This window comes from Colobus angolensis, unplaced genomic scaffold, assembly GCF_000951035.1.
Source record: "Colobus angolensis palliatus isolate OR3802 unplaced genomic scaffold, Cang.pa_1.0 Scaffold34, whole genome shotgun sequence".
NCBI lineage: Eukaryota > Metazoa > Chordata > Mammalia > Primates > Cercopithecidae > Colobus > Colobus angolensis.
In genome coordinates this window covers 6227335-6241407 of record NW_012116710.1, presented here as the reverse complement: position 1 = coordinate 6241407, position 14073 = coordinate 6227335, and the positions used below count along the sequence as shown (strand labels likewise).

The 14073-nt window shown below is 47.9% G+C and overlaps 1 protein-coding gene across 1 annotated transcript in view; it reads right to left on the bottom strand.

Moving 5' to 3' along the window:
- The window catches only part of SAMD4B (sterile alpha motif domain containing 4B), a 37798-nt gene that overhangs the window by 19715 nt on the left and 4010 nt on the right, over positions 1-14073 (bottom strand). Inside the window, exons 2-4 of the mRNA XM_011952428.1 lie at positions 13211-13765; positions 11192-11253; positions 8165-8565 (exon numbers count right to left, since the gene is read on the bottom strand). Coding sequence (XP_011807818.1) covers positions 8165-8360 — 196 coding nt within the window. The 5' untranslated portion in view covers positions 8361-8565; positions 11192-11253; positions 13211-13765. The remainder of the gene's footprint in view (positions 1-8164; positions 8566-11191; positions 11254-13210; positions 13766-14073) is intronic.

Genomic DNA, 14073 nt, shown 5'->3' with positions numbered 1-14073 from the left:
CAGGTGTGAGCCATGGTGCCCAGCAGGGAGGAACTTTTTTTTTTGAGACAGAGGCTCGCTCTGTCGCCCAGGCTGGAGTGCAGTGGCGCGATCTCAGCTCAGTGCAAGCTCCGCCTCCCGGGTTCACGCCATTCTCCTGCCTCAGCCTCCCGAGTAGCTGGCACTACAGGCTCCCGCCACTATGCCTGGCTTTCTTTTTTTTTTTCTTTTGTATTTTTAGTAGAGATGGGGTTTCACTGTGTTAGCCAGGATGGTCTCGATCTCCTGACCTTGTGATCCACTCGACTCGGCCTCCCAAACCGCAAGGCGTGAGCCACCGTGCCCAGCCAGGGATGAACTTTTTACCCACAACCTTTTATCTCTCCAATTCCAAGTCTCTCTTCTTCCCTGGCTTTCCAGATCCCCTTCAGCATCTGCCACTCAAAGCTAGGAAACCTCATTCCCTTGTCTGTCTTCACTTGAACCGGCTGCCAAGATAATGCAACTGTCCTTCAGGCCGTCTCCACATCTAAAGATCATTTTCCAAGGCAGAATAGGCCTTCCTGAAGTCACAGAACTTTTGTCATTCTTGCCCTGCCAACTCCACCTGGTACTGGATCAAACAGTAAGAACTCTGGGGTACCCCTGTTTGATAACTTAGTCCTACAGTTTTCAGTTCTTGATGAGAAAGAAGAAAGACGGTGATTCCCATTAGGGACAGAAAGTCAAGAATGAAAATAAATAAAAATAAAAATAAGTCAAGGATATGCATCCCAGTCAAAAACACACACACATAGTTGCCTGGGCAATATGCTTCCTCCTCTGTAAAGTAAGGATTATAAAGCTGCTGAGAAGATGTAGGGAGATGATGCATGTAAAGCATCTGACAGAGCACACCCACAGTAAGTATTCAGTCTGTGGCTCAATGATGGGTGTTTTCCTCTCTTCTCCAGCAGAGTCGAGTCAGCCTGCCCCTCCAGCCCTACCCTGACATTCTCAATCGCTGTTGTTTAGGCCTTGCAGCGTAGCCAGAGGCATCTGGGACAGAGAGAAGCCTTGTCTAGTCCTTTCCCCACTCCAGAGTACTGCCAGGACTCCAGGGTTAAGGGACACAGCTTCTTCTCTGGTACTGCCAGGGGACATGACAGAACAGCCCCAAGGGTTGAGCTCAATGCAGGACCTTGTTCTGCTGCCGAGAAAGGGGAGAGTGGTTTTGGACAAATGGAGGCTGACTCTGGGGAAATGTGTGTTCATGTGTCTGTGTGGTGGTGGTGGGGAGGGCGGGCCTCCTATGACTGAGAAGCATCAGTGAGTACTGGAACTGGTCCAAGGAATTTGTGCAGCCTCAGACCCCGTGGGGTGAGCCCAGCTGGGGCCACAAATAATGGGTGGGGATGGAACTTCTAGTTTCTTGCCCAGATCAGAAAAAGTCTGGCCCAGAGTACAGGCACAGCAGAGGCCCAACGAATACCTGCACAATCGAACCCAGATGGTCCCCTGGAAGGTAGTGGTGTACTCTGTCTCAGGTCCTAGCAAAGTACATCTAAGTAAGAGCACAAGTTCAACAGGCAAACTTGCTGGGTTCAAAATCTAGCTCTGCCTCTACGACCTAACTCAGCATAATTGTGGGCCAGTCCTTTAACCTCTCTGATCCTTGGTCTCCTCTTCTGTGCAATGGGGACTGTAGAGCCTCTAACTTACAGGGTTGCTGTAAAGAGTCAATGAGACAATCATGCAAAGTGCCTGGCATGTGGTAAGTCCTCAAGTACATTTTAACTATTATCGTTGTTGCTCCTGGTTGAATCTAAAGCCCATGCTGTTTCAGGGCTGGTGGGAACAGTTCATGTACAACAAGAGCACATCTGGGCCTTCCCCTTAAGATTCCCAACAGGGGTGGGGAATTTCACACAGTTATTTACCAAAAACAGACACATCTCTGGTTCCTTGGAGCTAGATGTACAACAAGCAATGATGAAATTCTGGAGGTGGGCGGATGGGGGAAGAGGCTGGGGAATGCTATGACACCAACAGCTGCTTCTCACCAAGCTGCAAACCTGGACTCTGCAAATATGGAGAGATCGAGGAAGACTGTGGGTATAAATGTCCTCCTTGGCTATAGTGGCAGCAGGGCAGAGCTGGCCAGGTGACTTGAGCTAAGCAGGTCATGACCCTGGGTCCTGGCAAATTACAGGCCCCAAATGAGACTGCCCTAAGAGCAAACCCATTTTTCTGTACTGGCCTGGTGCAACAATTGTAGTAGCCTCAGGCACCAGTCAGAGGGGCTAGGGTTTAGCTCTACACATGACCCTCTCTGCCTCACCCCAGCTCACACAACACGGGGGAGGACGAGGAGGCTCACATTTTTGTTTGATGAACTGTCAAGCAGAGCCTGAAAGTGGAGGGTGGAGGCCAGGGCTGAGCTCTGGTGACTCACTTGCCATTGCCCCCTCCTGACCTCAGTTTCCCCACCCAGACTGAATGAGCCAGAGAGGGAGGAGTTTAAACCTGCTAGATATGGGGACTGACTCAGAGGATAGGAGGTAGGAAGAAAATCTAGGAAATGTCTCCCAGGAAGTTACAGGACAATGGAGGGAAGTGGAATTCAGCTCCCCTGAACCCAGTCTCCTCCCTCCTGTCCACAGGAACAGCCTTCTGGTCCAAGTCAGCAATAGGGGAAAGGAGAGGGCCAGGGTTATTGTTCTAGCTCCAAAGAGGCAGGGAAGACGGCACTTGGAGAACTAACAGCGATTATAACAAGGGGCAACCCGGGACCTCTTATTCCCTGTTCCAGAGACCCTTTGAATAATGCTTTTCTGTTTCTAGGTGTTGCCTCAGGTCCTACTTCCATGAAACTGATGCTGGCTGCCTGGGCTGGAGGACTTCCCTATACCTTCCCAGCTGCCTGAGAGGAAGCAATGACCTAGGTCAGGCTTTCCACAGCTATAAGCCCCGACTCCCCACTTCCAGTAGGTCACACAACAGTATCCTCACCACCTTCCTGGGCCTACTCAGAATCAGCATCAGCATCAAGACAAGTGGTTCTCCACTGGGTGCACAGAAGAGTCAACCAGGGAGCTTTAAATCTCCAGGGATAGGACCTGTGCTTCACACTATTTTTAGAAAGGCCCTGGGGGATTCTAACACAAAGCTAGGGACATACTCTCCTAGCTGAACTCTGTGCTACCTGACCTATCTGAGCAGGAAGCAGGCAACTGGGCAGCTCTGACCCACACCCAAGATCTTCCTGGAGAACTGGAGGAAGTAGTAAGGTTGGTTTTGTGGGACATGGAGATACAATCCAGAAAAAAGCAGGGAATCTGCCTCACTGGTCAGCTCTCCGGGTTTGAAGGGACCAAGCTAAAGAAGGGCTTGGAGGCTGGGCGTGGTGGCTCAAGCCTGTAATCCCAGCACTTTGGGAGGCCGAGACGGGTGCCAGCTAGAGTGCAGTGGCACGATCTCGGCTCACTGCAAGCTCTACCTCCCGGGTTCACATCATTCTCCTGCCTCAGCCTCCCGAGTAGCTGGAACTACAGGTGCCCGCCACCATGCCCGACCAATTTTTTTGTATTTTTAGTAGAGATGGGGTTTCACCGTGTTAGCCAGGATGGTCTCGATCTCCTGACCTCGTGATCCGCATGCCTCGGCCTCCCAAAGGGTTGGGATTATAGGCGTGAGCCACCACGCCCGGCAACTCTTAACTGGGGACTAGTCAACCAACTAAACTGAAGATTTGGTTTGTGGAATAGGTATGCATCTTTTTGGGGACAGTGGGGAGGAGGGGAAGATTTTCTGAGTGGTCCATCCTGCTAAATATTAAGAACTCTTGCCCTAGAAGAATGTGCTGGACCTCTCCCAAGGCTCTGTCTTCTTTGACACATTATTTCAGAGCCCAAGAAGTACCTGGAAAGTAACAGAACAACCCCCTCACTGTCCAAATAGGGATCCTGAGGCCCAAGAGGGTCAGGCAGGATTGACCCAGGTCACAAGAGGTGTTAGTGGAGAGCTGGATCTACAACTCTTGGGTGTCTCATGTCTCACAACAAATGAATCATCCAGCAGGGCATCACCTCTCATACTACCCGGTGAGCAGAAGAACCTGGGTACTCATTCCCAGGCCCATCCCTTCAGGATTCTGCTTTAGTAGGTCTACAGGGGGCAGAAATCTGGATTTTAACAGTCACCTGTCCCCAGTGATTCTGATGATGATGCAAGTTTGAGAAACACCAGGGAATGGGAAGGCCATAATAAGCAGAGGAGAAACAAGAGTATGAACAGCTCCTTCTTAGAGGCAGGTCTCCAGGCCCAAAAAGTAGCACCTTCCTTTACAAATAAGGCAGGTGGGGTTCTACTTGAGGGTAGGAGTGAGACAGGAGGCACCTGCCTTCTTAGTCTTAGAGCCCTTAGGTCTATTAGAAAGCAGGCATTCAAGACTCTACCAGAATTTACCTCTGTGATCACTTCTCTTTCAACTCATGCTTTGCTCCAGTCCTGGCAGGCTTCCTGCTGACTCTGGAACACACCATGGCCCTCCCTCATTCTAAGTTTTCCTTTCCTCTCCACCTATTTAAGTACCAGCTTGTTATATTCTCACCATCTCACATGGGGCTATGGATGAAAACCTTGATTCATATATTCATTCATCATTCAATTCATTTCACAGCACTTCTCAACCCTGGCTAGGCATTACCACCAATATCCCATTGCAAACCATCTGGGAATGGTCCTCAGGTTATTTGTATAAAATGCAGCATGTCTTTCAAGCACAATGTAGTGAGAAAAAATATTTTAATCACATATACCTCTAAACTAGCAGTTCTGCAGAATCTGAAGAGTTCATCCTAGAGAAGTTTCAAGGGTACTTATTACATCACTGTTTGTAAGAGGAAGACCACATGTACCATGTGGAGGAGTCTATTGGTCAAGACCTCTAAAGAATTCTGAAGTCAAATTTGAATTCTACGTCTTACCAATTGTGTGACCCACGGCAAGTCACTGAATATCTCTAGACCTCAGTCTCCTCTGTAAAATGGGGGAGTAACAGGGCCCACCCTACAGAGTTGCTGTGAGGTGTAAATAAATACTTAACAAGAAGATACAGACGTATGTGCCGAATATGGAATGATCTTCAAATCAATTGGTAAGTGAAAAAAACCAAACTGGCTAATATGCATGTTTGGCCATATGTACTAAGACAAAACAATGACAAAGTTGGAAGGGGAATATGTATGCATTCATAATGCAGGGAATTTATCTCATAAAACGTAAGGAAATGAGAACGTGAAGTCTGGAAGAAAAACCTCACTTTCACTTTTTTTTTTTTTTTTTTTTTTTGAGTCGGAGTCTTGCTCTGCCGCCCAGGCTGGAGTGCAGTGGCCGGATCTCAGCTCACTGCAAGCTCCGCCTCCCAGGTTCACGCCATTCTCCTGCCTCAGCCTCCCGAGTAGCTGGGACTACAGGCGCCCCCGTGCCCGGCTAGTTTTTTGTATTTATTTTAGTAGAGACGGGGTTTCACCATGTTAGCCAGGATGGTCTCGATCTCCTGACCTCGTGATCCACCCGTCTCGGCCTCCCAAAGTGCTGGGATTACAGGCTTGAGCCACCGCGCCCGGCCTACATTTTGTACTATCTGATTTTACTACAAGTTCTGAAAACAAAAGCAAAAACTAAAAATACTCAAATTACCAAGTACTACTGGTGATTCTGATACAAAGCCAAGAGTGGCACCCAGTGGGAATCCAACTGCCTGCTCAGGAAGAGGCAGTGGGGATGTGTGACAAAGCTGTGTAAAACACTGCCCTGCCCCACAGGAGCCCCAACTCTGAAGGCAGAGTTATACCACAAACATAACTCCTGCTTTTAGTATTAGAGTGGTGGAGAGAGTGTGGCAGGGGTAAGAAATGGCTGAGCTCTGAGCCTGCTGCAGCTGAGCTGGGTTCTTATTGCTCTTTGTCTAGGACTAAGAACTTACTGCCAGACTAGGAACTAAGCTGATGTGACACCTGGCCTGAGTGACCGTCTCCCGCTACGATCATGCTGCTTCTGTGACTTCCACATAAAAACTCAGTAAAATAAGGGTGACTGATGCTAAGGCAGGTGGGCCTGGGGAGATGAGGGAGGTCAGGCAGCTGTGTGGCTCCCCAAATCCCAATCCTAGCAGCCCATGCTTGTTTCCTCACTGTAAAATGGGGCTAATGACAGGACCTACCTCATGGGGTTGCTGTGAGGACTAAATCAGTCATTCACATTAAAAATAACAACTGGTAGTTATTAAGTGTTTACTACATGTCAGGCATGTAGGAAGCTACACTTTTTTTTTTGAGACGGAGTCTGGCTCTGTTGCCCAGGCTAGAGTGCAGTGGCACGATCTCGGCTCACTGCAAGCTCCACCTCCCGGGTTCATGCCATTCTCCTGCCTCAGCCTCTGGAGTAGCTGGGACTACAGGCGCCTGCCACCACGCCCAGCTAATTTTTAGTAGAAACGGGTTTTCACTGTGTCAGCCAGGATGGTCTCGATCTCCTGACCTCATGATCCACCCGCCTCGGCCTCCCAAAGTGCTGGGATTACAGGCGTGAGGCATCGCGCCCGGCCACATGTGTTAATTCATTGAATCCTCACAACTACCCTAGAAAGCAGATATAATTATCATCTTGATTTTTTCTTTCCTTTTCTTTTTACTGAGGTTACATACTTCTCAGGACATCATCTTGAATTTAAGATAAGGAAACTGGCTGGGTGCGGTGGCTCACGCCTGTAATCCCAGCACTTTGGGAGGCTGACGTGGGCAGATCACGAGGTCAGGAGTTCGAGACCAGCCTCACCAACATGGTGAAACCCCGTCTCTACTAAAAACACAAAAATTAGCCAAGTGTGGTGGCGCGCAGGAAACTGAGGCACATAGAGGTTAAATTACTTGGTTATATGGCAAGTAACAGAACTGGGATTTAAACTTAGTCTGACTTGAGAGCCACACAAGAACACTGCTTTTGTTTTTTTTGAGACAAAGTTTTGCTCTCATAGCCCAGGCTGGAGTATAAGGCATGATCTTGGCTCACTGAAACCTCCACCTCCGGGGTTCAAGCGATTCTCTCACTTCAGCCTCCCGAGTAGCTGGGATTACAGGCGCTTGCTACCACACCCAGCTAATTTGTGTACTTTTAATAGAGATGGAGTTTTGCCACATTAGCCAGGCTGGTCTCGAACTCCTGACCTCAGGTGATTTGCCAGCCTCGGCCTCCTAAAGTGCTGGGATTACAGGCATAAGCCACGGCACCTGGCCAAGAACACTGCTTTTAAAGTTAATATACAAGTAAAGACAGTACTTGGCTTGTTGTAAGGGCTCAATATGAACTATTATTCTGAAGAACGTGCAAAGAGTTAGGGTGACTAATTTGGACAAACTGCATGGAGCCCCTTGATTCCCTTCCCAGCTAGCTTTCAGGTATCCACTACCCTCCCTCTTCTCTGGCCTCCAACTCTCCCATCCGGCACTGGGATCAACAGTTCTCCATCCAGTCCTGTGGAGGCCCAGACAGCCAGAACAGCTTCAGCAGTAGCCCCTGATTCTAGCCTGACTCCTGTCTACAACTGGGGCCTAAGAGACAGGTCTTAGAGAAGCCTGGCTCACCCATCCCAATGCCAATCTCACAGGACACAGAGTGCCTCTCTAATAAGTACTTAGGGAACTGACAGGATGAACTGTATCTAAATTCAAAACTCTCTGGAACTGGAAGCTGCTTATGCTTTAAGTCCAACCTAACTTTGAGGGTAAAGAATAGTATAGGATGACATGAATTTTGGAAGAGTTCTCAAATTCCCTCCTAGTCCTGATATCCTGAAGCTTAAGAAATAAATTACTGCTCACCTTCTATATCCCTTTCATAATGACTAATTTAGTCTGTCCCTTTCAGCAGCCCACATAAGCCACTCTACATGATCTTCCTGTTATGGGGAGTTTCCAGTTTGCACTGCCTTCTCCCATAAGTCTACCATGCCATGCCTGAGGATTTATGGCAACACAGTCCCAGAAGACCCATGATGACAACTTAGGACATAAGGAACTCCCCACCCACCAAGCCCAGAACCCACATTTTTTAGCCCCATTGTTGAGTTGACCTCCTTAGCCATGTGGCATCTATTCCAGGTCTCCCTCCTGCTGTGCTCCCATCTCTAAGGGTGGAGACTCACCAGCACTGTTGGCCTCCGACTCCAGCAGGTGGATGTCATTGCAGTCCGCCAGTGAGTGCTCCAGGCAGAGCTGCAGGAAGCGGGCCTGGGTACGGGTGACCCGTTTCAGAAGTGACAGCAGGGCCACTGTCTGCTCACACTCATTCCAGCCCTTGAACCAGCCAGCGAGGATGCCCACCTGGTCTCGGAACATCATGGTGCCAGGCCTGGGGCCAGGGTGGGGGGACGGCGGTGGCGAGGGCCAGCGCCGTCACATGGTCCCGGCTCTGGCCTCCTGTTACCTTTCCCCTGAGGGCCAGGGCTTAAGGACGTTTCTGGGCGTGGTGGTAACGATTGTTAGGGGAGGAGGAAGCCTGCTCACATGGGGGGAGGTCTTGGTCCAGCCACGCCTCTCCAGTCTCCTGAAAAAGGAAGCAAAGGGGTCAAACAGAAAGAAGGGGCTGAAACTTGCCTGGTGAGTGTGGGTTGAGGGGGCATGAAGGCCTCATGCCTTTCTCTTTCAGGGTACTTGCTCTGCTGAGCTCCTGGAAGAAAGATGAAGCCAACACCAGATATTAAAGCAACTTTCACCCAAATCTCCAGATCCAGAGAAAAGGCGTGACTGGGACTCAGATGCTTATCCCAGAGACCAAGGAGATGTCGGCCCCCACACCTGGCTGTCATAGTGTCAAAGGAAGTGGATTTAATACGGAAAATACACTGGAAAGATTTTTCAGAAGTGGGAAATAGAAGGCTGCAAATTATGAGAAAAGATATGAATTGACGGCGATCTGGCCCAAGGTGACATGACTAAGCACAGCACATCTCTGACCTTGCTGGTTTCTGGCTACCTTCTCTGAGAGCTAGACAGTGTGTCTGCTAACCTACTGATAGGACTCCAAGGGCTCTTTAAATTACTTCAAGCTAGTCCCGCAATGCTGGCAGAGGATGGATGGTGGGGTAGTGACCCTGGTGGAGATCTCAGGTATGCAGCCAGTCATCTAATCAGTAACTGGCTGGGTATCTATCAGGTGTGGGCATGGACAAAGGGCTTTTCAAAGATCACCAACAGGCTGAGGGAATCTCACCCCCTCTAATACAGCTCCCTGACTCTGGAAAAGGTATAGCTCTGATTTATCAGATTTTACTCATCTCTATTCTGAGGTGAATCGCTCCCTGTCCCCTTAATTCACCTGAAGGCTGCTCCAAACCTAAACTCTCTGGTTGGGCAGTCCCCCTGCCTTCCAGAGATGCCAGCTTGTCTCAGGCTCCTCTTGGAAGCCAAGAAAATGCCAACCTAAGGGGAAGTGGACAGATCAAGAGTCAAAAACTCACAAGCTGCAAAGTGTCCAAATCTCCCTCTTAGGCAGGAACTACAGAAAAGTTATTTCAACTGGGCAAACAACAGCTCTATTTTTCAGTTGGCTGGTTTCTGGACACCACTCCAAAGCCTTTTTCTAAGTGTCTCGAGCTCCGTATCTCCACTCAACATTTCTTCCATCTGTCTCTTTTGCAACCAGTGCCCTTGGTGCTATCCTCAAACCACATTCAGCTCCATCCCTCTCTGGCCGCCAAAGGACTAAGGTTCCCTGGACTGAGAACTTCATACAAAGACCCATTGAACCTACTGGGCTCAGGTCTAAGGGAGCTATTCAAATCTCTCTGAACTTCCCTGCGCTTGCTGAGGAGGGCTGTGGGGTGCATTAGGCAACAGCTGTGACTTGCCTCACAGATCCCCTGTGGGGCCCCTAAACAGATGGAACTGGCCTGGTTGCCAATCCCTTTGGATGTAAGAAGCAAGAAAGGTATGAGGGAAAATGAAACCTTGCTCCAAGTTAAACAAGCATCCAGCAATTTTTTTTTTAAAAGGGAAATCAGATGTCACCTCCCTGGCCTAAAATTCTCCAATGACTTCCCATTGCACTTAAATGAAATCTAAACAAGGTCAGGAGTGGTGGCTCTTGCCTGTAATCCCAGCACTTTGGGAGGCTAAGGCGGGTGGATCACTTGAGGTCAGGAGTTCAAGACCAGATTGGCCGAAGTGGCAAAACCCCATCTCTACTAAAAATATAAAAATTAGCCAGGCGTGCTAGTGCACACCTGTAATCCCAGTGACTTGGGGTGCTGAGGCATGAGAATCACTTGAAGCTGAGAGGTGGATGTTGCAGTCAGCCAAGATCATGCCACTGCACTCCAACCTGGGTGACAGGGCAAAACTCTGTCTCAGAAAAAAAGAAAAAAAAATCTAAACAAATTCCAAACTTCTTATCTTGGCCTACAGAGCCCTATAGGACTCCTGTGGCCACTCCAACCTCACCTTGTACCAAATTATTTCTTATTCAGTGGAACTGTCTTCCCCTAGAGGCTGACTCCTACTTGTCATTCAGGTCTCAGCTCACTACCATTTCTTCAAAGACAGCTTCCCTGACCATCCAATCTCAGGAGTTTCTCCTCCAATTATATTAACACTATTTCATTCCTATATAATTTGGCACTCTCAGGTATCATCTTATTTATGTTTCTCTCTACTGACCAAAATGCAAGCCATACAGTCAGCCAGTGCCTGGCATGCAGAAGGTGCTCAATACATATTTACTGAATAAATAAATAGCTATAGAAGGTGAATGTGGAAGCCACACTTGGGATTTTTACAGCCCTAGGGGGAAAGAAGATAGAAGGAACAGCTCATAGGATGGTAAAGGAATTTGAAAACCTTGTTTTAAGAAAAAAAAAAATGAAGGCACTGAGGAGATTTCCTCTAGGGAAGAGAAGACTTAAGGGGAATGGCATAACTGACTTTGGATATCTGAAGAGATAGCACACAGAAGAGAAATTGTATTTGTTCTTTTACTCTAGAGGAGAAAAGCAGGGTAGATGACTCTAAGGGAGTGACAACATGGGATACGGGAAATGTTGAAAGTCAAGAAAATTCAGTTCTAGTCCTGCCCCAAGCCACCGATTCACTTTGATCATGGAGCTAGTCTGTTCTCTTCTCTAGAATGTATGATAAGGAGCTGGACTGGGTGAGACATGACAAATAGGTTTTACCTCACAGGCTAACTCCAATCGATTGGTAGTTGGCTGCCTGGAGCACTGCGATGAGAAGAATCCTGAAGAAATGAATGGGAATATCCATTAACGGGGAATGATTAATAAATTGGGGCAGATCTCACATTGTATGATATAACACATCTATTAAAAACATGCCTAGGCCGGGTGCGGTGGCTCAAGCCTGTAATCCCGGCACTTTGGGAGGCCGAGACGGGCGGATCACGAGGTTAGGAGATCGAGACCATCCTGGCTAACACGGTGAAACCCTGTCTCTACTAAAAATACAAAAAACTAGCCGGGCGAGGTGGCGGGCGCCTGTAGTCCCAGCTACTTGGGAGGCTGAGGCAGGAGAATGGCGTAAACCCGGGAGGCGGAGCTTGCAGTGAGCTGAGATCCGGCCACCGCACTCCAGCCCGGGTGACAGAGCAAGACTCCGCCTCAAAAAAAAAAAAACAAAAAAACAAAAAACAAAAAACAAAAAAAAACATGCCTAATCTGGCCAGGCGCAGTGGCTCACTCCTGTAATTCTAGCACTTTGGGAGGCTGAGGCAGGCAGATCACTTGAGGTCAGGAGTTCGAGACCAGCCTGGCCAAGGTGGCGAAATTCCATCTCTGCTAAAAATACAAAAATTAGCCGGGTGTGGTGGCGGGCGCCTGTAGTCCCAGCTACTTGGGAAGCTGAGGCAGGAGAAACACTTGAACCCGGGAGGTGGAGGCTGCAGTGAGTCGAGATTATGCCATTGCACTCCAGCCTGGATGACAGAGCGAGACTCCATCTCAAAAAGAAGAAAAGGAAACAAAAACCAAAGCTATATACAATCTTTGATCTGTAATTACTTGGAGGGGTGTCCACAAGTTACACAGTAATATGTACAATATAATGCCATATTTTAAATTAAAAGAAGCCACATACAAAACCCTTTATATATCTTATATATGAATATCTATGTCTGTATATGTATAAATGTATAGAAGAATACACCCTCAGCTACTAACACTATCTTGGAGAAACGGGGATTATTAACACTATCTTTATATAACTTTGTACTATTTCACTAGCTGCAAGTGAATACATATTGCTTTTGTAATTTTTTAAAAAGAATTTAATGAAAAACAATTTTAAGGCAGCATACTTCCTGACTCAGTGAGAAAGAGTGCTGTGATTAATTATCAATGTTTGCCCTGGATGCAGGGTGGATGAGTGGTAGCTCATGCGCCTAAAAAAAATCGGTTTTCCTTCTCAGCTCCAGCGTTTTGTGGCTTTCAGTCCCAAGGAGGCAGCAGCTGCCTCAACATAAGGAAGAATTTTAAAATAACGCATCTGTCCAAGAATGGAACTGGCTGCCATGTGAGGAGGTAATAAGCTCCCTGGCTGCTGGAAGTGGTCAAGCGGAGGCTGGATGAACATCCCTTGGGAGTGGGAGGGATTCCTTCACTGGGTGGCAACTCGTAAGATAGAAGGACATGTTACTATTTCAGAGGGAACATTTGTGACGGGAGGTTTGATATGCCAACAGCATTTACAGCAAAAAAACGACCAAATCCACAAACAGACCAAAGTTGTGCACACTCTTTCCCATAAATTCTTTTACTGGGTTGTTACTTTTCCTAAGCAACAGCACTGATCCCCCACCTCCATCCACCCAATAAGGTGCTAACTAAACATTAATCCAGCTTTTCCCCCCAGGCCAAATGATAGAAGCAAAGCTTTGGGACATAATGGGGTCTCAAACATGATGCTTACAAGGCCAGGCTTTGAACAAAGCAGGCCAACTGGGACTATGGTGAGTTGGAAAGTCCACATCCGGTTTAAAGGGAGAAGTCACTATCCACCTCTTATCAACTGTTACCATGAAGGAATGTGGGTCCAGTATTGTTACATCTTAGTTGTTTTTTTTTTCCCCTGCTAAAGAGGAGCTAGATGTCTGGATTTTAAAGTAAAATCCCCCTATTTTCAAATGTGGGAAACAAATCACATTAGAACAACAGTGAATGACTACACAGAAGAAAACATACCTGTGGTCCTTGGAACAGATGAGCACAAACTAGAAAAAGACCAGAAGTCTGCTAACTACCCCTCCCTTGGGCCTCTCTGGTTTATACCTTCAAGCCACCCCACTGCTCAGGGAATATGACTGGTGGAGAAGATCTAGTGATGGAGGATGATTTTGACAGTCTTCAGTAAACACTGGAGGCTTTAGTGAAAGTTACTTTTAAGATTTCACTGTTAAAAAAAATTATCCCTGAAGGAAGGGTTCCTATGTCTTCTGGATGAGAGAAGGATGTTTTGTGTTTGGTCTAGATGTTAACTGGAAAGGACTGGATGGCCCTCTTCCACTGAAGGGCCAGAGGCCGCCTGCTACTTTCTATCCCATGTGCTTGGCTGGGGTGACAGAGGGAGATCTGGGTGAGGCATCTCACTGTGGCAGCATCTTACTGTATCCATTTCCATCTTCTAGTATCAACACCCTGGGTTCCCCTTGGAGAAGGAACTGTCTTTCTTGGCTCCAAAAGTGGACATGGGGTAAAGCCTGGCCAAGGATAGTCCTCTCTGGATTTTTGCTGGAACTACTAAGGAAAATAAGTTATTGGTTAGGGTTGCTCAGATTATACATCATCTCATGATGTCACCAGTTGCCACCTCTTCTATTTCATGGTGGAAGCCTGCTTCAGAATGAAACTAACACAGGTAACAGTAGAGTCAAGAGATGGGGGAGGGGGAAAGGGAGGTCTGTTCACATGATTTAAAACCTAGATGCACGGCCGGGCGCGGTGGCTCAAGCCTTTAATCCCAGCACTTTGGGAGGCCGAGACGGGCGGATCACGAGGTCAGGAGATCGAGACCATCCTGGCGAACACGGTGAAACCCCGTCTCTACT